The sequence below is a fragment of the Protopterus annectens genome, chromosome 5.part1 (genome assembly GCF_019279795.1).
Source record: "Protopterus annectens isolate FY-2018-M chromosome 5.part1, PAN1.0, whole genome shotgun sequence".
NCBI classification, from domain to species: Eukaryota; Metazoa; Chordata; order Ceratodontiformes; family Protopteridae; genus Protopterus; species Protopterus annectens.
In genome coordinates, this window is record NC_056736.1 from 269069898 (window position 1) to 269093621 (window position 23724).

General features: G+C 39.0%; 1 protein-coding gene across 1 annotated transcript in view; it reads right to left on the reverse strand.

Annotated features, from left to right (window-relative positions):
- Positions 1 to 23724, reverse strand: part of LOC122803366 (sodium/potassium-transporting ATPase subunit alpha-1-like) — a 577066-nt gene that overhangs the window by 299393 nt on the left and 253949 nt on the right. Inside the window, exons 11-12 of the mRNA XM_044072943.1 lie at positions 3167 to 3301; positions 1957 to 2149 (exon numbers count right to left, since the gene is read on the reverse strand). Coding sequence (XP_043928878.1) covers positions 1957 to 2149; positions 3167 to 3301 — 328 coding nt within the window. The remainder of the gene's footprint in view (positions 1 to 1956; positions 2150 to 3166; positions 3302 to 23724) is intronic.

The window sequence follows — 23724 nt, forward strand, 5'->3', positions numbered from 1 at the left end:
CTATGTACCCATAGAGTGGCGCACAGCAGTGGTTACAGACCCTGGGAACTATCGCCCTATAAGCCTGACTAGCTTGGTCTGCAAGGCTATGGAGCGCATCATCATGGAACTCATTAACAGAGATATTGGGAGCCTCCAAACACTGGACCCTACCCAGTTCGGCTTTCTTAAGGGCAGATCATGCCTCCTAAACCTGGTGGACTTCTTTGAAACAGTTGCCAAGGCTATAGATGAGGGAAAGGTGGTACACACAGCCTACCTAGACTTCGCAAAGGCCTTCGACACCATTCCCCATTCTGGTATTATAGACAAGCTCACCAGCCTGAACATAAACCCCTACGTCATAAGATGGGTTGCCAACTGGCTCACAGACAGAACCCACATGGTGAGAGTTGCGGGAGCTAGGTCCGACTCTAAATCGGTTACAAGTGGCGTTCCCCAGGGCTCAGTCCTAGGGCCCCTCCTGTTCGGCATATACTTCTCAGAGGTACAGGCAAGCACAGGAGGACTATGGCTGACCAAGTTCACAGACGACTGCAAACTAGGGGCTATAATTGACTCTCTGGCTGACACAGACATCCTTCAAAAGGGTCTCAATGAGACGGATACCTGGTGTCAAAATCATGGCCTCAAGCTAAATGCCAAAAAGGGCATAGTCATCCCCTTTAGAAAAAACAAAGTACCCACAAACTACCACATAGGTGGTAGTCCCCTAAATATGGAAGACGTAATAAGGGATCTGGAGACCCAAGTAGATAGTAATCTCACCTTTGATAATCACATTGCCAAAGTAGTTAGAAAATCCTTCTACGTCGCCCACCTAATCACAAAAGGGTTCACATCCAGATCAAAAGAGGTCATTGTGCCCTTCTACTCATCACTCATCAGACCCATCATAGAGTACAATGCCCCATTTGGGATGTACCTTACAAGACACCTGCAACAGCTGGAAAGACCACAGAAGTACCTCACCAACAGGATCACTGGCCTCAAACAGATGCCCTATGCAGCTCGACTGAAGAAATTACAGCTGTACTCGGTTGCATACCGCCTACTGAGAGATGATCTTTGCCTGACATACAAGGCCATGTCCAACCCAGAGTTGATGGACATGCTCCACCTAAAGAAAACCTTATCCCCATGAGCCACACGCTCTAGGGATCTAAACCTCACCACAACAATAAATAGGACATGCTGGAGGGATAGATTCCTGTCCCAGAGACTTCCCATGCTTTGGAACAAGATCCCAATCTGCATTAGGCAGAGCTCCTCGCTAACACTTTTCAAAAGAAATCTTGGCGAGTGGATGGGAAACAGAAAGTTTACCTTGGGGATCACTTCAGTGAATCTGCTGGACAGAGGCACAGGGAACTAATCTAAGGGGACGGTGAAAGCCAACACATTCTGGCTAGGCTTATAAATGCCTTCAGGCAGATAACCTAGTACCTACCTATGAACCTACCTATGAACCTATGACAAGGCCTTGTGAACCTGATCTTAGGCATTACCATTTATATTTGGGGGGGGGGTGTTATTAGGTGAGCAGAGCTTTTATGTGACAGCTTCTGCTGGGATAGCTGCCATGCTAGATTTTACCTGACTCCAGCAGTTCTCAACCTTTTTTAGGTTTACTTTTAGATGTGGATATTTGACACCCAGCAGATGTGAGGCTGAAGAAAACATACACTGACGTTTAGAAAAATGTAGACCTAATGTTTAGTTTTAAAACCTCACAAAGAGAGGAAGCAACTGAAATCTAATGTAAAGATTACTTTAAACTAAATTTTATTCCGTTTTTATTATTCATATTCTTATCACACATGCAGAAATAAGTACAGAAGGAACCAAACAGAACATATTTTACATCTGAAGGATACTTTTGCTATTGCATGCTAGGGTTGCTTACTAGTTTATATTTTCTGAAAATCATTCTATGAGAATATAAATTATCCTTACCCAGTACTCTCTCTCCCAGCCCTCCTAGATCAATATATGCATTTTGGAAGGCTTCTTTGATTTCATCATCAAGAGCCTGCTCTTTGCCTTGACTCAGAATAGTAGAACAGCGGTCTAGAATCCTCTCAGGTGCACCTTTCATTACCAGCAGGTATTTAGATTCTTCTTTGTTAGCATTTTTATGGATTGACAGCTAGGATTTAACACATAGAAAGCTTATTGAAACTTTTTTGTGCACATATACAGTTGAAGTAAAAATGCATATCAGCATATACATGACACACACAAGCACGCATGCACGTGCGCGCACACACACACACACACACACACACACACACACACACACACACACACACACACACACACACACACACACACACACACACACACACACACACACACACACACACACACACACACACACACACACGCGCGCGCACACATACACACACACACACACTGGCTCTGTAACATGTTAAAGGTATTCATAATTTCATAGAGCAATAGTGATCTCATTAAAAAATAGTAAAAATGTTTATATTACACAGTGCAGGAAATGGTACACTTTTTTTTTTTTTATTTTAGGCTCCATTTCACTTTGTTGATTTCTGCTTTGCTACTCTCCTCTGAATAACACCATGATACTGCCAGCTGTTGCTTCTGATATTCCTCTTACTTGGAGTTGAAAGAGGAGTGATATAGTTTAGAGGTTATTATAACCAGAAGACCTTTTTTATTCTCTACACTAACTTTCCTCTTGGACCATGTAGGGGGATGATGATGTGTTGTGTGTGTATGCATGGATTCTCTTGCAGAAAATGGCACAGTGGTGCAGCAGTAGCATTGTTGCCTCACAGCAAGAGGTTCACTGGTTCAATTCTTGGCTGGGGTGCCTTCTCTGCGGAGTCTGCATGCCCTTCCTGTGTTCACATGGGCTTGCTCTGGTTTCCTCCCATGTTAGAAAGACATGCATCGGGAGTGTTTCTCACCGGGTCTTCACTGAAAATTGGCTTGTTCCAAGTCGGACTTTCCTGGTTAACAAATGTTAAATTAAAATTAAAACATTAGCTGCCCTCATCATACAAGTTAGAAATTTAGAACCAGATACAAGCAACCAGAGGGTAATCTTGCATCTGGAAAAACAGATCCCTCATCTGATATGGGGAAATTGGCACTGAGTCACTGATCCTACCCATGCTTTCATTTTTACCTGGTATTTATTGGTTGAGTTGAATGGAATTTCCAGAACTTTAGGATTTTTCTCTCTCATCTCTTTCACGGATCCAAAACTTGCCTCGGTAAATTTCAGAAGGGCAGATTCAGAGGCATCACCTACGACCTCTCGCTGTAGAAGAAAATAATAGAGTAAATGAAGGCATCACATATCAGGAAGTTATTGTACTTATATTTCAAATTGCTTTTCAGAATTATTTGACATGTATTTTCTTGCCAAGTTAAAATTTCCTTATTACAAGTACAAAAATGAACATGCAGGTAATGTTCAGATCAGATGTCTAGGCATTGAGTATATGGCCTGTCATTTACAAATTTGCTTCTGTGAGAAAAGGGGGACGGGAGATGATATGTAGTCAGTAGCATAAATCTCAACCTCTTAGCACAGGAATTCTGGAGAAAGGCAAAATGAATTGGGGGGGGGGGGCAAAGGCCCACAACCAGGGACAGATTTTAAATATTGATATTATAAACATTGGCAGTTGCTAGAATAACAGGTTTTGCACTAATATGTATTTTTGGAAGGATATGAAATCTGAAATTCAAATATCTATCATTATTTTCTGACTGTGGTCTTCAATGGCTTGCCCAAAAATTGCACATTTTATGAGGACCAAAAATAATAGGGAAAAAATCTGGACATTTGGTGAAATTCTGGACATTTGAAAGCAGTCAGAAACATATCAAACCTACAGTGGAAGAGGAGATCCTCGAGTGTGAAGGTATCAGGCATACTTCTGGGGAAGAGCAGAGACACAGAGGGATTAAAGCTGAAAGGGTGTTTATCTGCTGAAGTGCTTGGAGATGAAGGGAAAGTCTAAAACATCTTTTGAACTTGGAAAGTAAGAGCAATAAGCCAAGGTGAACCTGATGTGGTTAATGATGAGATAAGCATAAACAATGATATTTTGAGAATTAGTTAAATCAGATGGACTGAAATGGGTCAATTTACATCCAATAGTCATCAGATCTGCTACTGTGGACAGGAATTGTGCATAAGAAATGCAGTAGTCCTCATAAATAATAAAACAGTATCAAAAGCACTGCTCAGTGTCAACCCTTAAAATGGTAGAATGATCTCAGTTAGATTCCAAGTGAAGCTAATCAGGATTACAGTGATATAAGTTTATAGCACCAAGGAAACCAGCTTTATGAGGATCTGTAGCACCTCCTGGAAATATCACCACATACAGATATCACTTTCGTGTGTATATTAGTTCATTGAAGGTTCACTTCAGAGAGCCTCTGTTCCTCGAACAAAAAACACTGAACTTTCACTTCAGTGAATGTTTACATTAGCGAAGGATTTACGCAGAGAAAGGAACTAGTTGGCTAACATAAGGAAATGTGCCCTTTTCCCCACTGTAGTGCAATCTTAGTGTTGTATATAGTTGGGGATGTGGGGGGGTGCAGCCCTCCATCTGGGTAGGTTTAAAATATGTGTGTTATGGGGAAATGTTGGGCAAATAGTGACTTTCCCTGTGTAACACATTCAGTGAACTGAAAATTCCCTGAAGTGAACTTTCAATGATCTAATATAGACCCATTGGTTTCATCATAGTTGATTAGAATGGTAAAGGTAGCAGTCAAAGCACAATGCAATAATGAGCAAGCTTGGCCTTGGAATAAGAAATGAAGCAGGAGAAAGAATAACTGAATTCTGCTGTAAAATTTGCTAGTTATAGCAAACACTCTTTTTCAATGGCCTAATAGGTGTCTTAAAAAATCACCAGATGGTCTATATCAAAATCAGATTGTCTGTGGTCAGAGATAGAAAAACAAGAGCATGAAATTGAGTTGACTATGGCTTATACCATCAGCTTCTTATCAAAATGTTTAGAATTCATTTAAATTTAAAACATGCCTACAGGCAAACTAGACATCAGTTCAAAAATATTCCAAATGAATATGTAGTGTAAGTGAAGAATGCGTTCAAGGGATTAAACCTGGTGGATAGTGCGCCTGAAGGACTATGCGCAGATGTTTGCATAACTGTCAGTGTGGTAGTAACACAAATATTCTATAAATAAAAGAAGATTAAAAAGGCAAAATTTGCTGCCACAGCAACTTTAGAAGTGATCAAAGAAAGAAGGAGTGTTAGGGAACACTATGAAAACTGAATGCAGAGTTTCAGATAATACCAAAAAGAGATAAGAGAGCATATTTAAATGAGTATTGCAAAGAAATAGAAGATAATGGAATGAGAAATACAGATCTATTTAAGACGATCAATGGTGTTAAGTGAAACTTCCAGTTAAAAATGGGCATAACAAAACTCAAAAATGGGAAGGCTCTAGCAGAAGATATTATGAACAGATGGCAGGAATAAACAAAGGAACTACATAAGAAGGATCCTAACATCACTGATACATATGATGGTATGGATAAGTAAACTAATGCTGTCTACACCCAAACAATATACAGAACTAGCATCTTGTTTTCATATTTACTCATCTAACAATACAGAGATAGGAAAAAGTATCTCAAGCAAACCTACCAGGCATTCTCTTTGACAAAAAACTTAAATTTGACCTGCAACTATCTCAAGTTGTCAGAAAACACACATATAAAACCAGGTTCCCTCTATAGGATAAAGACATTGCTTACAGATACTAATCAATAGCTAGAACTTATCTGGTGCTCATCTTTACTGTATGCCTCGACAATTTTCACTAATTTAAATAAAACAGAAATATCAAAACTAGAAGCATGTTATAACAACTTTGCCAAATTTGCTGCAAATGCTCCACACAGACCACACTACTGCACTACACTATGAAAATTAGACTGGCTGGAATTACCCCACTATTTAACATTTACCCAGCTAATCACTGCCCATAAACTTATCTATATACCACAAAAATGTCCACCTCTTCAAAATACACTCCATTACTACTCTAGTAATAGACCACTTAAATCATCCAATAAACCTTCTTGCCAGTTACCATATCCTATAACAGTGCTGGTGACTCCCTCTATTCCACTTATATCTCAAAAATCTGCACCTGCATCCCTGACCCAGTCAAAATAACAAACAATCTACTGTCCTTCAAAACTCAGATCAGACAGCACCTAATTTAAACATGGCTATGCTACCATGGTAAATCTAAGTCCCCATCTATCTATTCTTATTTACTGATACAATATAACTTAAACTTATGGAATTTCATCTTCCTGCTACTCTCACATTAACTCACCCTCCTTACCCCTCTATCTCTCCCACCCCCACTCTTTCACCTCTTTTACACCTATCACACATTTTCTCCTTAAAAGCACTTCTCACTCTACTCCAAAACTCACACTTTTTTTTAACTAGACCTCACCCCAACTGCACGTTTCTCACTTTACACCTATATTCACACTTCTTGTACTAAATCTTCCCCCACTATAGCATTATTCCTTGACCATACTTTCTACCCCACTCTCTTCACTGTCTTCTCTCCTTCACTTCCTATCATCTTTCCTTTTCTCTTGAACCAAATGTTTTCATGCCACCTTCTACTATCTTCTTTAACAACTAACTATTGTGACAACTAATAAATAATAAAATAATAAATAATAAAATAAATAAATAATAAAATAAATAAAAATAAAATAAACTACCTTAGTCTTTTGAGAGACAGAGAAGGAAGAATGTAAGGAATAATAAAATGCTCTCAACCATCTCAATTAAGTATGTATTTCTGACTGATTATGCATTTTTTAACTCTATGTAACATGCATCTTTGCTTTACTTTAACTTATTTAAATAGATGGGAAAGAACTGGAGGTACAGACAGGCAGATTTTATTTTCCTGGGCTCAAATATCTCTGTACATGTTGACTACAGGAATGAATTAAAACGTGTTTCTTAGAAGGAAAACTATTGCAAATCTTGATATTTTAAAAAAACAGTGGGATCACATTGTCAGCATACCTTTCAACTTCTTAGCACAAGAAATTTGGACAAAGACAAAAATAATGGGGGAAGAAAGGCCAGAAAATGGGTTCAGATTTTAAATTTTGCTCTTACAGACTTAGTTGATAAAATAATAAGTTTTGTATTATCGTGAATTTTCTGGAAGATAAAGTCTGAAACTCAAATGTCTGTTACTACTTAGTGACTTCAATCCTCAGAGAGTTGTAAGAAAACCTCTTATTTTATGAGGAACAGACTTAAAATTTGAGGTAATCATCTGGCCATTCTGCGAATATCTGGACAGTTGAGAGGTATGTAAAATACGTCGGTGACATAATGCAAAGACAGAACTCACTAGAGAAGACTGGTGCTTGGAAAGATCAAGGTAAAGAAGAAGGGGACAGCTGAGACTAAGACTGACAGCATTAGGGAAGCAATGAATGTGAATTTACAAGAGCTTAAAGAAGCAGGCCTACTATGTTAAAGTCCTTGATGTTACAAAGAGTCTGACTTTAAACAACTAAATAAGGGAACAAGAAACTGACTGAGGTCCCTTTTGCAGCATTAAGTAGCCACTCTACCACAGATTAGATTTGTTTAACCCCCTGTCTCACGGGTTTCTGTTATATCACCCCATTCTCAATGTTCAATTGTAATCTCATCACTTAGCTGTAATATAATCACTTAAACTAAAATATTTACTAATTAGTTGTATGCCATTACTTTTCACAACAGATTTAATTTAATTCAGTTATGCATTCTGCAGATCAGTCTTTGAGAGACCAGTTGGCATAATGGCTAAGGTCTTCACCCATACCTCCCAACCATACCAAATTACTCAGTTTTTACTGAGTTTTGGGGTCCAAATGAAGGGGTGCCATGATTCCCGAATGGCACCCCTTCATTTCCAATTTTTTTCTTTGTTTTTTTATTTTTCGCACTTTGTGAGCTGACGTCATCATGTGCGAGATGATGTCAGCTCTGTCAGGGCTACCAACCTGTCGGAATTGAGCTCAAGGAGCTCACGTCATACACATATTTCCAGCTGGCTGGCCTGACTGTTCAAATGCTCTGAGAGCGGGAACGGCAACGGCCTTATTATGGAGGAAAGGACTACTGTACTGAATGGAAGCAGATGGAAATACTCCAGAGACCTGCAATGGCCTTATTCTGATGCGAGTGGGAATGGACTTGCAGTGAGGAAACCTTATTTATCTGAAAATGTGTGTGTGTGTGTGTGTGTGTGTGTGTGTGTGTGTGTGTGTGTGTGTGTGTGTGTGTGTGTGTGTGTGTGTGTGTGTGAATATCATGGTAGGTATAGAATATCTTAGCATAGTGAGCTGTTGGGGTAGCTCTGTTAATAAAACTATAAATGGTGAAGCACTCAGGAAAAGTGTAGGACTTTACAAATCCTGTGTCAAAAGCTTCTCCTTTTTCATATCTATTGTGTTACAAAACCAAAAATGTTGGGGTAACTATTTTCTGAGAAGTGTTACTTTTGGATTTCAAACTTTTAAAGTATAATGCAGTGAAATTTAACGTTTGGAGTGTTAATATGCATTTCAGCTAAGAACGAATATACAACAGACATGTTATTGTTTTTGTTCTGAATTAGACATGTTTTCTTTCTGTTTACTGCATTTCATTAAACTATCCAGAACCAGGTACACAAGATTGTCCCCGATACAGTAATAGCAGGAACTGTTATGTACCACTGACAGGTGTTTCCTTGAATTCACTAACAAGTTAATTTTAAATTAGCTGTTAGTAATGTTGCTGTGATAAAATGTACCTTGGCGGTAGCTGCTGGCATTAACATTGTTCAAGTTAATTGAAAAAAACCTGAAGTGCACTGGTTTTCATAAGGGTTTAAGCAATTAGAAAATGGTTTGTGTTAGTTTTCAGCTGCAGTAACAACATAAACTATAGTAATAACATAATTTGCAATGCAGTGTTCTCTTCTATTCATTAATAATTCTGTTGATAGGTAGCTGATACAACACAATTTTTTTCTGTCTAACTGCCATTTTTTAAGACACTGTTATAAAATTAATTTGAAATTCTCTCTGCAAATGGTGTTAAGTAACAATTTTCCCTTGCAAGGGTTTTATACAAGAAGGTTTCTTCCTTGGCATTTTGAAGTATGTTTCCTTATTAAAGAAATACTAGAGGGCTCGTGTTTTAAAGAAATGCTGCCCCAGTCCTCATATTATGCACCACACTGGAACTTTGTTAGTTGCAGTCCTTGGTTAAAGTGATCTGTTTTTTGGAAGCATGTATTTGTAAACCTTGTCCACTCTTTGTGTATTCATTCCACAATTTAAGTATATTTACATAAGTAGAATAATCCTGCCTGCTGAGATTGGTTTACATAATAGGTTCATAAGTTCATAGGTTGGTACTAGGCTATCAGCCCTAGGGCCTATACAAGCCTAGCCATAACAATTCCCTGGCTATTTCTTCCCACACTATTTACTTCCCTGGACCCCTGTCTACCAGGGTGACTGATGTGATCCCCGGGGTGAATTTCCTTTCTCCCATCCAATCGTCAAGGTTCCTTTTGAAGAGGGCCAAAAAGGCACTCTGCTTGACATGTATGGGCAATCTATTCCAGAGTCTGGGGAGTCTCTGGGTCAGGAACCTATCCCTCCAGCATGTTTTGTTTATTGTGATGACAAGGTTTAGATCCCTGGAGCGTGTGGCTCTGAGGGATTGGGATTTCTTTAAGTGTAGCATGTCCAACAGCTCTGGGTTTGACATGGCCTTGTATGTTAAGCAGAGATCACCTCTGAGTAGACGATATGCGACAGAGTATAGCTGGAGTTTTTTAAGGCGGTCAGCGTAGGTCATCTGCTTTAGGCCTGTGATTCTTTTAGTGAGGTATTTCTGATGTCTTGAGAGGTACATACCAAATGAGGCGTTGTATTCTATAATGGGTCTAATGAGGGATGAGTACAGTGGGACAATGACCTCATTTTTTCTGGATGAAAAGCCCTTAGTGAGAAGGTGTGCTACATAGAAGGATTTCCTGACTGTTGTGGCAATGTGGTTATCGAAGGTGAAACCACTGTCCACCTGTGTCCCTAAGCCTCTTATCACACTTTCGGTGTTTAGTGTACTGCTCCCCTATATGGTAATTCATGGGTATATGTTTTTTCCCAAAGGGGATAACTATACATTTCTTGGCATTGAGCTTGAGCCCATGGCTCTGACACCAAGCATCTGTTTCTGTAAGGCCCTTTTGTAGAGTATCCACATCATTTGGGGATTCAGTAATGGCTCCCCAGTTTGCAGTCATCTGTGAACTTTGTTAGCCAGAGTCCCTTAGTGTTGGCCTGTATTTCAGAGAAGTAGATGCCAAACAAGAGCGGTCCCAGGACTGAACCCTGAGGTACTCCACTTGTCACTTGTCTGGAGCTGGATTTGGAGTCTGCTACTTTTACAGTGTGGGTTCTATCAATAAGCCAGTTAGCAACCCATTGAGTGATGTAGGGATTAATGCCCAGCTTAGTAAGTTTATCTATGATTCCAGAGTGGGGGATGGTGTCAAAGGCCTTGGCAAGGTCTAGATAGGCTGTGTCGAAGAAGTCAATCAGGTTCAGGAGACAAGATCGGCCCTTCACGAACCCAAAATGGGTGGGGTCCAGTGTTTGAAGGTTGCCAATGCCTTTGTTTATAAGTTCCATGATAATACGCTCCATGGCCTTGCAGATAGGGCTTGTCAGACTGATGGGACGGTAGTTTCCGGGATCCAAGGTGGATACCCCTTGTGGAGTGGGATAACTGTAGCTCTGCACCACTCAGTGGACACGAAACCTGAGGTGAGGCTATGATTAAACATGACACTTAGGTGAGGTGCCAGTTCATATTGTAGTTCATGTATTAGTTACACCTGGAGAATTTCAGACACATTGTGTTGGGCAACTAGCCTGGTGGTGTGAATATCCTTAGTGAATATTGACACTCCTCCACCTTTAGTGTTTCGGTCCTGGTTTGATGGCTGAAAAGTGTGGTAAGAGTTGTAGCCTGGTATTGCAGGGGTGCTCTCTGGAACCTTGAACCAGGTTTCAGTTACTGCACAGATATTGATGTTCTCCATTTTTAGGAGTGCCTTGAGAGAGTGCATTTTGAGGTTTAGACTTCTAGTGTTGAGTAGCATTGCATGCAGATTTTGAATGCTTTATAGCATTGACTAGACTAGCATGCTACAGTTGCTTTAACAGAGTCCTTCATTTATCCACATGGCTGAATGGACTTGTTTTCAGACAAAGGCATTCCTATTATCAAATGAAAAGGAAGAACATTTAAAAGAAGCATTGCTCTATATATCTAAAATCAGAACTTTATTATACTATATGAGCTACTCTTTTTAAATTTTTCACTCAAAGTAGAATATTACATTTGCACATCACATTGTAAAGCATCTGCAACCTAAAGTTACATGTGGTGGAAAAGCATGCAGTTAACCCTCCAAATAATGGGTATCTGATATCAGAGGTGGCTTGTTTTGCATCCATTTCATTTCTCATATACCACAGGTTTTACTTGCTCTTTTTGCAATGCAAGTAGGGAATCTGCCAGCTTTCTTACTTTTATTATCCATGTTTTTAAGGCAATATGATCTGAAAATGTTACTCAATATTTTTAGTTCTGTACAGATTAAATCTAGGCTTTGTATACAAATAAACATATTTTAACTGGCAGCAGTGTGTGGCATATGTCACAATTTTCAGTAGGTATGCGTCTCTGTACAAGCATAGTTAATTAATAACAGGGGTATAATTAATGACAGAGAAGAGAAGGCAGCATTATAATATAGTATAATTACAATATAACAAAATAAAGGTACAGGTACTCCACGACACTCGAAGCAAACCAGTCTTACGAAAAAATCCTTTATTAAGAACAATGGAACAGTAAGCGCTTTCGCATCTGCAGTGGACGCTTCATCAGACTTGAATAAAAACTTAACAAACAGTTCCCTTAAAATACTCTACAGCATAGTCACATGGACCAATAGCTGTTTAACCACAGTTATAATAGTATCTCACCTGTGAGGTGTATGCGATTATACATTACACAAAAACCTTACAAATTCAATAAACTTAGCTTAAAAGTAGCTAAAATAAATTTGGCTAAAAACACATCAAAAGCAACATAAAGATAATGATGTAAACAAAAACATAAAAATCAATTGTGTTTAAAGGCACGATCTCTAAGGAAAGGTTTAATAGTAACTCTTTCACTGAGGCCATGCCCAACGTCTGCTTGCAGTCTAATGATCCATTTGTTCTCTTCCTTTTCAGTGAAATTCCCTACGTTCCCTAGTCTCATGGAGGTATGAATCAACTCCAGTGCTAAAAACTCAAAATTATGTTTAGTGCCTCTCAAAAGAATGTGCCTCGCTAAAGCATTGGTTTCATTTTCTTTGTCAAAGCAGTAACACATATGACAATTTGTGATAGTTAAGTCTCTTTCCCAAGATCTTTCTGTTTGACTGCAGAAATGAAGTTATAGGCTTTAGATTGGCTACTAGTAAACAACCTTTGTCCATTTTTTTTGTGCTAAGAGATTGAGAGTTATGGTGAGAAGTGAAAACTGAATTCACTAAATGATAGCCATTTAAGCTTCCATCTTCCCATCTTTCAGGAAACTGCTGATTTGGCATAGTGGTATGTTGCTCTGACTGTAGCGCATAGGGTCTGATTTGCCAGTGAAATGCATGGTGGTAACACAACATTTTATTCTAGCAACTTTCCAAAACTATACAAGTAATGTTTAAAATGTGTCCCTGGTTTTTGGCCTTTTGCCCCCCCCCAAAAAAAAAAACTGAAATTGAAAATAAGTGTGAGGCGCTGTGCAAGATGCCTATGGCTTACACTACTGTCATTCTATTTATAGTGTGGGTGTGGAAGTAGACTTTTATGATGGCAATATTCTGAATTGGGCAGTTTTGTCATTATTGGTTCATGCATTTTGTTTAGTTTCATTGCCTACAGTATAGCCTACTGGAAAATGTTCAAACAATAAATTTAAAATGCGCTCTAACAAGTGTGCTGTATTATACAAGGAATATAATTTAATAAAGTCAGGAAGGTGTATCAAAGAAAAGAACACATGTATGTTTTTTGTTTTGTGTGCAAGGACCCAATGATTTGAAAACACCACTGGCCAGACGTATTTTCTTTGGATGTGGTGTGGGTTTCAATGCTATTTCAATGAATGTGAGTTTCAAGAGCAGAGAAGTTTTAATACCAAGTCTATTTTCATTGTGAGACAGTATTGCTTTGTTTAGCAGATGTCTGTTAGTGTTTATGCATTGTGCTGTAAAATGTAAAAATAAAATCCAAATAATCATTGTAGAAGTAATGCAGTATGCACACATTAGTGTTTATGGTAAATGAGGCAAAATAGCCAGGTAATGGGCCATTGGAATGGCTGCAGGGGGACTTTGATGCCATAATTTGGTTGTCTGTTCTTCAATTTTCGTTTGAAAGTTGGTATCCCACAATTCCATAGGAGTGGGTGGGGATACGTAATTATGTATGCAAATTATATGTTAATCAGCACACATATCCATTTTTCATGGGCCTTGTCCAGATTTTTGATGTTTCCAGGTTGAGAGGTAAGACTTCACCTTCCCAAGGTTTGATCCTGACCTCTGACCAATGCCTGTTTAGAGATTGCATTTTCTCCCTGTGTCTCTGTGGGGGTTCATCCCACATCCAAAAAAAAACATTCTGAGTATTTCCATCTCAAACTCACCAATGAATGGAGCTTTGGGCAGCAGCACAGACTCTACATGGTGCTCTATGGGGGGGGGGAGTTGTACAGTCCAATCACTTTGAGCATCTACTGTGGTGCAAAGTGCCCTCAAGATAGGAGAATATGGATCACGTGCAGTGTGCTGTGGCAAGGCTAGCCACTCAATGGTGACTAATGTTGCCAAAATGGGCATGGATAGTTACTGATGATAAGTGGGATGAAGACCTGGCCTACTCCAACCTACACCAGGGACCTATGCTAATGGTGAGAGGGGTGTATGTGTACCTGTTGGCCAGTGTGTGCACACCATAAAGCCCAACAGCCCTGGCTCAATAAGCTACTGACTGGCCAGTGTCTAGTTGCCCAGCCTGGGTTACCTGGGATAGCTCTGTTGAGCGAAAGCTGGATGTAAAACCAATCAGCCTACCAAACATGAGCTGAGAATTGCTCAGGTTCACTGGCAGGACACAGCTTGGAAGTGGATGACATGATGATACGGAGGAGACTGGACATCCTATGTATCCAAGAGAAAAGATAGAAGGGCAGTGCAGCAAGCTTGGGATCCAGAGTCTACTAATCAGGACGGTGTGGGAATTGTGGTGAGACAGAAGCTTCAGAAGCAGTGAGCGATATCATCAGATTAGTGACAGACTCATGGCAATCAGACTCCAATGTAATGATAGGTAGTATAAGTACATTCATACAGCAGTTCTAGGGCCTACTAGATAAAGCAGGAGAATTGGTGTTGATCATAGGTGACTTGAATGCACATATTGGGACAGGCAGGCCAGGATATGAGGACTGCCTGGGTCCACATGAGTGGGGCAAAAGGAATAAAGAAGAAGTGGCCATTCTGGACTCCTGTCTGGGAAATGGCTTGATACTAGCCAACACATGGTTCAGAAAGAGAGATAGACACAAGATCACATGGCTAACATGCAACTCAGGTAGACTTCCTCCTAGTAAGGAAAAGGCACTGGAGTAAAATCAATGATTGCAAAGCTATCCTCAGTGAAACAGTCAGCCCACAGCATAAACCACTGGTTGACACAATCATCTGCAAGCAGTAGTCACAGAAGGCTCTAAAGTCATCAGAGACCAGGCTGAAGACCTTGAAGTTGACTGGAGAGAAAGTACAACAGCTCAAGGAATTACTCAGGGCTGTAGCACCCCAAGAAAAGGAGGAAATAGGTGGAGTTGAAGAAGAGTGGCAGCACCTCAAAACAGCACGTGTGAGGACTACAGAACAGATGTGTGGCTGAGCCAGGTATATAGGAAAAACTTTTGGTGGAGTGCAGATGTCCAGCAGGTCATCAAAAGAAAGAAAGGAGTGCAGGAAAAGTGGGAGATAAAAAATCCCAACCAGGCTAAGAAGGAATACTGGCTGGCTAACAAAGAAGCTAAGAAAAGGAGTTGCAATAGCAAAGAATAGGGCAGTGGAGGCACTCTACCAGCTTCTGGAAAGTCACTCAGTAAGTGGCACAAATAAACTATATCAGGTTGTAAGGTAAAGACAGCAAGGTAAAGAAGATAGTCAGGCACCTTTCATAAGGGATGCCAGTAACAACCTGCTCACTAGTCCACAGGACATCAAAGGCAGGTGGAGGGAATATTTCCAGCAGCTTCTGAGTGAAGAAAATCCCAGAGAAGCTCTACCATCCCAGAAACAGCCTATGATGAGAGAAGATGATGAGCCTACAATAGAAAAAGTAAGAATAGTACTACGGAAAATGAAGTCAGGGAAAGTAGCAGACTCAGATGAGGTCACAGCAAATATGATAAAGATGCTGGGTGAGATATGGGAGAAATGGCTCCTGATGGTATTCATAGCAGCATGGAGAGAAAGGCATATCCCATATGACTGGAGAATAAGCATACTTGTGCTAGTGTACAAGAACAAAGGGGACATCCACAACTGTGGGAAGTACAGAGTCATCAAAGTCCTATCACATTGCATGAAGGTTCTGGAGAGGGTGATTGATAAATGGATACGCAGAATAGTAGAAAGTAAGATGAGAGATGAGCATTCCGGATTCAGATCAGAATGCAGAACAACTGACCAGATGTTTGCAGTGAGACAGATAGTTGAGATGAAGCTAGAGATGAGGAAATATGAGGAAAGAGTTCAACTGAGCATTCCTAGACTTGGAGAAAGCACATGACAAGGTCCCAAGAAAGCTGATCTGGGCAATACTGCAGTGGTTCAAAATCCCAGAAACACTGGTTGAATTAGTGCAGGCTATATACAAGGACCAAATGACTCAAGTACAAATGGTGTTTCTGCCTCACAGAGGGGTTCCCAATGGGAGTGGGTGTACACTAGGGTTTAACTTTGAGCACATTGCTGTTCATACTGGTGATGGAGTACATTACCAAACAGCTGGAAGGGACAGATCATCAAAGCTGGTGTATGCAGATGATGTGGCATTCAGGCAGACTCTGAGAAGAACTCCAGCAAAGGATAAGGAAATGGAATGTAAAACTAAAGGCACATGGGATGAAACTAAGCACAGATAAGACAGTGGTAATGGCAGCAAATTGGGGAAATCAGAAAAAGCTGAGAACTGAGATGGAAGGGAAGATAGTGGAACAGGTAAATAGCTTCAGGTATATGGGAGGGTTGGTTGAGGAGAAGGGAAGTCTGAATGAAGAGGTCAAAGGTAGAATCAGAGGGGCTGCAGCCAACTGGCATAGAGTCTAAGGTATAGTGAATGACAGAAGAAAATAAGGTATACAAGATAGTGGTGTGACCAGGAGGTACAATATTTGTCAGCATGGAAGCAGATGGCCAACAGACCACACTGCTTTGCCAGGGATGGTCTATACCTCTTCTCTCTAGGTTTTGAATATTAGCTTTTTGTATCCTTTTCCTGGTAGATGTCTTGAATAGCAACCAGAGCAATCAGGAACATTAAGCACAGACACTCACTGCCCAACCAGAAGCAGTCAGGAATCAATGCACTTTGCTCCTTCTCTCACCGGGAGCAAAATATAAGCATAAATTCTGAGCTGGCACCTATGAAGCAGTTGTTAGGTCTTCTGGTGATCAGCAGTCTCCAGGAAATAATATTCACATGCTCCTTCTCTCACTGAGAGCAAAACAGAAGCACTACTCCCAAGATGACTACTGAGAGGCAGAATGTGAGCTCTCCAATAACTGGTGGTCTTGGAGTAGATGCTGCAGATTTTAAAGGTAAGATGGAAAAATAAGTTACTATCCTAAGAGCTGCAGTGTTCACTAAGTAGTTAGATATGAAGGGGGTTGGGGCTAACTATGCTTTAGCTATCTAAGTGGAGAGCCACTAATTTTAAAAGAGCAACAGTGATTGAAAAGGGCTGGGTGCTTTGTATTCTGGTTCTATGGAATACAGTGGGATAACTAATGAATTTAAACAGTTAAGGGAAGTAACTTCACAAAATGATAATCTTGTGCTTAAGACAACCAATAAAAAGGGATAGTGAATGAGATACATGGTCAAATTAACATAAGGGCAGGCTACTAGAAAGACAGTTTAGTTTAAAAACATAGTGCCAGGGTGGAAAAAAATAATTTGTGTGTGAGTCACAAGAGACACAGCTGTGGTCTCTTTCCTAGTTTAAATATGCAATTAAAAGCAGAATACAAGTAAAATACACTGTAAAGAAAACAAATCACAATATACAAAACTGAAGAAGGCAGTAAAGTAATACAAAATACAAGAAACGGAAAACAAGCTAACCTTTCCCTCACAGCAGAATCATGTGGTGGGGTAAATCAGGCCTGAAAATAGGAATTTCTTCCAAAATAGAGACAGTTGAGAGTTCTGTACCCAGAACAAAATAACACGGACAGGTCCTTACCAAAGCAAACTGGCTTCCCACCACCTACAGGTTAAAATGCCTACTAGGATCTCTACCTTTCAAACTAATTAATCTCTTTTCTACTATTAGCCAGCTGTCAACTCCCTTTTCCTCAGATTACAATCTGAAACCCAGTTTAACCTGCCTCCAAAAACCCAAAGTTAAACTTCACTGAACTGACACCAGCTTCTTTATCCTTGTTTTATAAATCTTGGAATCCCTTCTCACATCCCTAATAGAAAAGAAATGCTTTGCGATTTTGAGAAAGGATCTGAAATGTTTCCTCTTCAGAGATGTAGCCTGCACCTGCTATGAGGCCACCATAGCTATATAACCCTCTTGGTCTAACTCTTTTACTAATACCACTTATACTAATAGCACCGGCCACTGCACAAACCCAAATCTATGTTCATTACAGTCTTATCAATATTTCCATAGACCCTTCATTCAGCATTATAATTCCTCATCCTTGCTTCACTTTATCCTACTCCTTAACTCATGTGGCTATACAATATTCATACTTTCATCACATTCATTTTATTATATACAGTATATAATATATGAGTATGTTACTGTTTATCTCAAATAGAGCTGCATGAAGCGCAAAACACAATGCAGTTATATCAATGGTAAATAAGATCAAAACAAACAAACAAAAAAAAACTAAACTAAAATGATTGCAAATATAAATGGAACATTTCCATTTGTGATCTTTACCCCTACACTCCTCTGATATGGGAGCTCTGTCCCCATAGCCCTGTAACATAATATACTTACAGCCCTGTAATATAAATATACTAACTCCACAATCACACAGCTGTGGAGCAAGGGAAAACAAAGAATTACATTGTAGTTGATGTTGTACATCTCAACTATAACATAATTTGATCAGCTGTATCACTGATAATTTTAACATGAAAATAAAACTTTGATAAAGCAACCCATTACTACATTGTTGACGCAGTGGTGCAGCAGTTAACGTTGTTGCCTCACAACAAGTGGTTCTCCAGTTTGATTCTTGACTGGGGTGCCTTCTGTGCAGAATCTGCATTTCCTCTCTGTGTTTGTGTGTGTTTTTTTCCAGGTGCTCTGGTTTCCTCCCACATTACAAAGACATGCATCTGGAATATTTCTCCCTGGGCCTCTGCTGAAAATTAGCTCATTCCAAGTCAGACTTTCCCAGTAAACAAATGTTAAATAAATGGAACCCATACAATCTAAACTTCAATAGACTGGCACTAAAAACATCTACACTTAAAGGTAAAAAAAAAAAAAAAAACAGATTGACATCTTAATGCACATGCCCTGAAGAACAACCTTGGACCATGCCAAAGAAAAGTACTTTTTTTGGCAGGGAGTTGCACTCACTGCACCCACCCACCACATGGGGGTTCCTCCCACCCCTTCCCCTGCTATACCAACTCTGAGATTGCACAACAGTGCAACAGGTTAAGGGCAAATTCCAGGACCCTGCTGTAATGTGATATCACACAGAAAACAGCTGTTAGGCTGAAAAAAGAATCAGTATGAGCATTTGTTCTGGACAACTTCCCTGCACTTCCTATGTAGGGTGCTGTACCCCCCACCTCCTCTGTTACACTAACTCTGAGATAACACAGTCCCTGTGTAAAAGGCATATCCCACTACCCCACAGACTGCTGATCTTGCACATCTTCAACCATTTACATATACCGACCTAAGTATAATGATAATGCAGAGGTCGATTTACCTAGAAATTGATCTATGCTGGGCAATCTGTATATGTCATCTTATGTTTGTTTATTTGTTGTATATCTGTTATTTATGTGAATGCATTTTATTATTCTTCCTGGTATATTTTAATGCATTTTTATTATTTTTTTCCCAGGTTGAATGTGTAAATTGTCCTAGAGACCAGTGTTTTACCCTGGTTTACACAATTAAAATTAAATACAGTTTTGCTTCCTCAGAATGCAATATTTGTTAATTTCTTAGTTTGTTAGCTTTAGTATTTTGTCTTAGAATAGACAATTTAAACCTGAAAACTTGTGGTATTTGCTCTTAAAACAGTGTGCTGTAAGTTAACACTTATGAGAAAGTACATTGGGTGTTATATCAGTCTTGACTTAATTACTGTGTTGTCGTCACACTGTTCTCATAAGCCAGATAATTAATGCATCCATTTAAAACTGTGCATAAGGGATAAAATAGCTTTGAAGATCTGAAAAGATGAATCCTTTATTAGCACAAGGGCGATTTGCTTGAGAATACTGCTGCCACAGAAGTGGGGAGAGAGAGTGCTAGGATTTCTACTGCACAGAGGAGAATGTTAGTGTAAAAACCCAAATGTCTGTGATATGCATCTTGGGGTATTTATGTCAAGCATTTATTAGTAATATCTTACTTTATAAGAAGTTTCATAATATTTTCGGCCTAAACATTTTGTGTTGTAATTCACAAAGATCTTTGCCTCATATTGTAAACAGGATGATAAATATGGTCTTTCCAACAATGTCCTTCCCTTTTTAAGTGTGCGTTGTGACTGCATATCTAATAAAAAACAAGCCATTATTGCTCTTTCTTCAGGTTTGTGGGATGCAGCTGTTTATGACATGGAGTTGCAGGGCTGTGCTGCTCCACAAAAATAAGTGTGCGAGTGTGTGTGTATCTGAGTATGTGTGTGCTCTCAGGTGTGCATATGTATCATACCTCTCAACCTCTTAGAACAAAAATCTGGACAAAGCCATAAATAATGAGGGGACAATGACCCAAAAATATGGACACTTTTTAAATATTGCTCTTACAAACCTAGAAAGTTGCTAGAAAAACAGGTGTTGCATTAGCATTAATTTTCTGAAGGGTATAACGTCTGAAACTCAAATGTCTGTCTTTATTTTCTGACCTTAACCCTCAATGATTTACCAGCAGTTTGCTAGAAAAACAACTATTTTATGAGAAACAGAACAAAAATAGGAAGCAAAAATCTGGACATTCTGAGAAAATCTGTACTGCTGAAAGGTATATCAAAGCTAGACATATAAGAATTGTTTTCCTATTTCTTACTGTCATTACAGCATCAACTGCTAAACTAATCAGACAGGAAATCATAGCATCTGATGTAAAAGGAAGGAAGGAATCTTTTAAACAGTAAGATTCTTGTTAGATGGTAGTCACAGACAAAAAGACAGCAGTGGTGGCTGGAGACTTCAATCCACATAGATTACTCTTTTCTTGTTTTTTTTACTGTTTAGCTTTTGCTTCTATTCTTTTATAGAAGAGATTGAGTGGTGTCTTTAAGAAGTATTGCAAGTGATGTACATGTGTATATAAATAGCAGGCACTTGCTATTCCTAGGGCCATTTTGAATGTACAGCCACAGAGTAAGCATGCGAGAATAAATACAGTTAGTTTGTATATAAGTTACTTAAGTTAAAGTTACTAAGCTTTTACACTGATGTGTTTATACATAATAAAGCTGACTGAACAGAACCCACAAAGTCCCATCTATTACATCCTGACTAGACAAGCGACATGGTGTTAGAACCGGGATTCCAAAGATTGATATTGGGAGCCATGAGGTGCAGACATAACAGTAAAGGTAAACTAAGAGAAACAAGCACAAAAAAAGAGCCAGAAAAGAGCCAAATGTAATGAAAACTTGCACAAATAGTTTATTTTATAAAAAAAAAGATAAAAAGGAGCATTACAAGGACACAAACCACATTATTAAACTACCAAGAGGCACGAAAGGTTTTATTAACTAAACAAAATGTTTAAGATTAAGATATTTGATAAAATGATTATCAGAAAAACAAAACAAGTATGTTTAAAGCAAAATGAGTGTGCTTGAGGTAAAACGGGCACTTTTAGAGTAAAACGAGCACAACAAAAGTACAATGAGCATGAAAAGAGATTAAACAAGCAAAACAAATATAATAAGGACAAAAAGGGCACAATAAACATAAATTAAGCAAGGTGACTGCATGTGTTTTAGCAAAGTTCTGTGTTTTGGCATAACTACAACTTCGTATTGCATCAAGGGCATAACTAAAGATATTTGAAGTATCTCAAAGTGTGTAAAAGTGCTTACAGTGTGTGCTTATTATTGTGCATGTATTCCGAAGAGTTTATATGTGTGGAAAGTGCAACTATTTCATGAAATACAGTCAAAGTACAGCCATTTCAAAAAGTTTCTTGTGCTGGGTGTGTCTATTCACAAAGTGCCGCCATTACAGACTGTTTCTTGTACTGTAAAGAATTATCTAGCATTCTGGGGAGTTACAGTGTGCTGTGAACTGTTTATTCACAAAGTGCAAAGTTACTTCAAAATGTTTCTTACTCTGAGCTTCTTCTGCCAGTTCATTTGCACAGTGCAGTTATTTGAAATGTTTCTTAAAATAATGATAAATTACTTTAGCATTACAGCAATTTTGAGCATGTTGCAGTGGCCGAGAGCAATTTGGAGAGTGTTTCAGTGCCCGAGAGACTTATTTTGCAAAGTTCAGTTATTCAGAGGCGTTGTGCCACTGGGCAAAGTTACAAATACTGGCATAAATTTTGGCATAGGTGTATGTGTGTGTATTCGTGCATATTTGCAAAACCCTTCACTGGTATATGTTAATATGGCAGACAGATTTCAAAAGCCGTCACCACTTGTATTTGATTAGAATATTGCAGAGAACTGGAGAATATTTGAGCCAGAGTACGATATTTTTATACAAGCAGCTTATTCTGACAAAGATACATGTGGCAGGGCATTCATTTTGCTAAACTTAGCTGGATCAGAGACCATTGAAAGAGAGCATTCATTTGTGTATGCACCAGCAGTATATGAGGAAGAATGTGAAAGACATAATATTGTTGTACAGGCTGAATCAAGGGAAGACCTTAAGTGTCTGAAGTGCAAATCCAGGGAAATGTGCAAACCCCAGACAAATATTACATTAGAGCAGCATTTGTTTTACACAAGAGATCAGAAACCAGGGAGAACTTTTGCAGCTTATGTTACTGACCTCAGAAACAAAGCTAAAACCTGTTGGTTTGGTGAATTAAAAGATGAGTTAATAAAGGACAGGCTTGTGTGTGGTATTAATAGTGCTGCTGTGAGAAATATTTTGCTTTGTGACAGTGATTTAATATTGAGTAAATCAGGAACAAACCAAATACACGCAAGGTGGAACAAGTGCACGGTTCAAACCAAGAACATCCAAGTAAACCAAAAACGAACCGGCACAAGGGAGAAAAGTACCTAAATTTTATTTTGTTGTGGCAATATCTGGAAATTGCATACTGCAAACCAGTTTCGGCTATATATCCAGCCTTCCTCAGTGCAATAAAAAATCTAAATAGCACATCCTGGTTATTCCTTATATAGCCAAGACTATTAAAGGTGTATACACTTTGAAAACAATATATATGCACACACATTTCAAAAGTAAGAAGTATGAAATAAATATGTATGTATAACTTTTAACCTGAAGAAATCAATCCATTAATTTAAACAAAATTCAAAAAACCCATAAAGTCATAAGCTGACACCAAATAACTAAATTGTTTCATTTAAACCAGGTTTGAATAGAGTTCCTAACCTGGTAATCCATGAGGATTCCATATTGTTTAATCTGTCATGCCAGCCTGCTTTAAGGTTTCTATGCATATCAATTTTATCAATAATGGTGAATTTAAATTGTGCAGTTTGGTGAATCATGGTATGTTTATATAGGGAATTAGAGATTTTATGATTTCTAATAGCGCTGAGGTGTTCACTTATCCGATGTCTAAGTGGTCTTGAAGTTTGGCCTACATAAAATGAAAAACATGTACACGTGGCCAAATAGATCACCCAATCAGTACTGCAGTTACCAAAAGTTTTTATCTGGTATACCCTAGAGGTATTACAACTAGTAAATTCTTTGGTCTTAAAGATATGTCTGCATGCACTGCAATGACCACAAGGAAAACAGCGTATCACCAGGATCACCAAATAGGGTTGTCTGAATAGGTGTGGACGGATTATACCTTTTGTAATGTGTGAAATAGGAGTTGATAGTTCT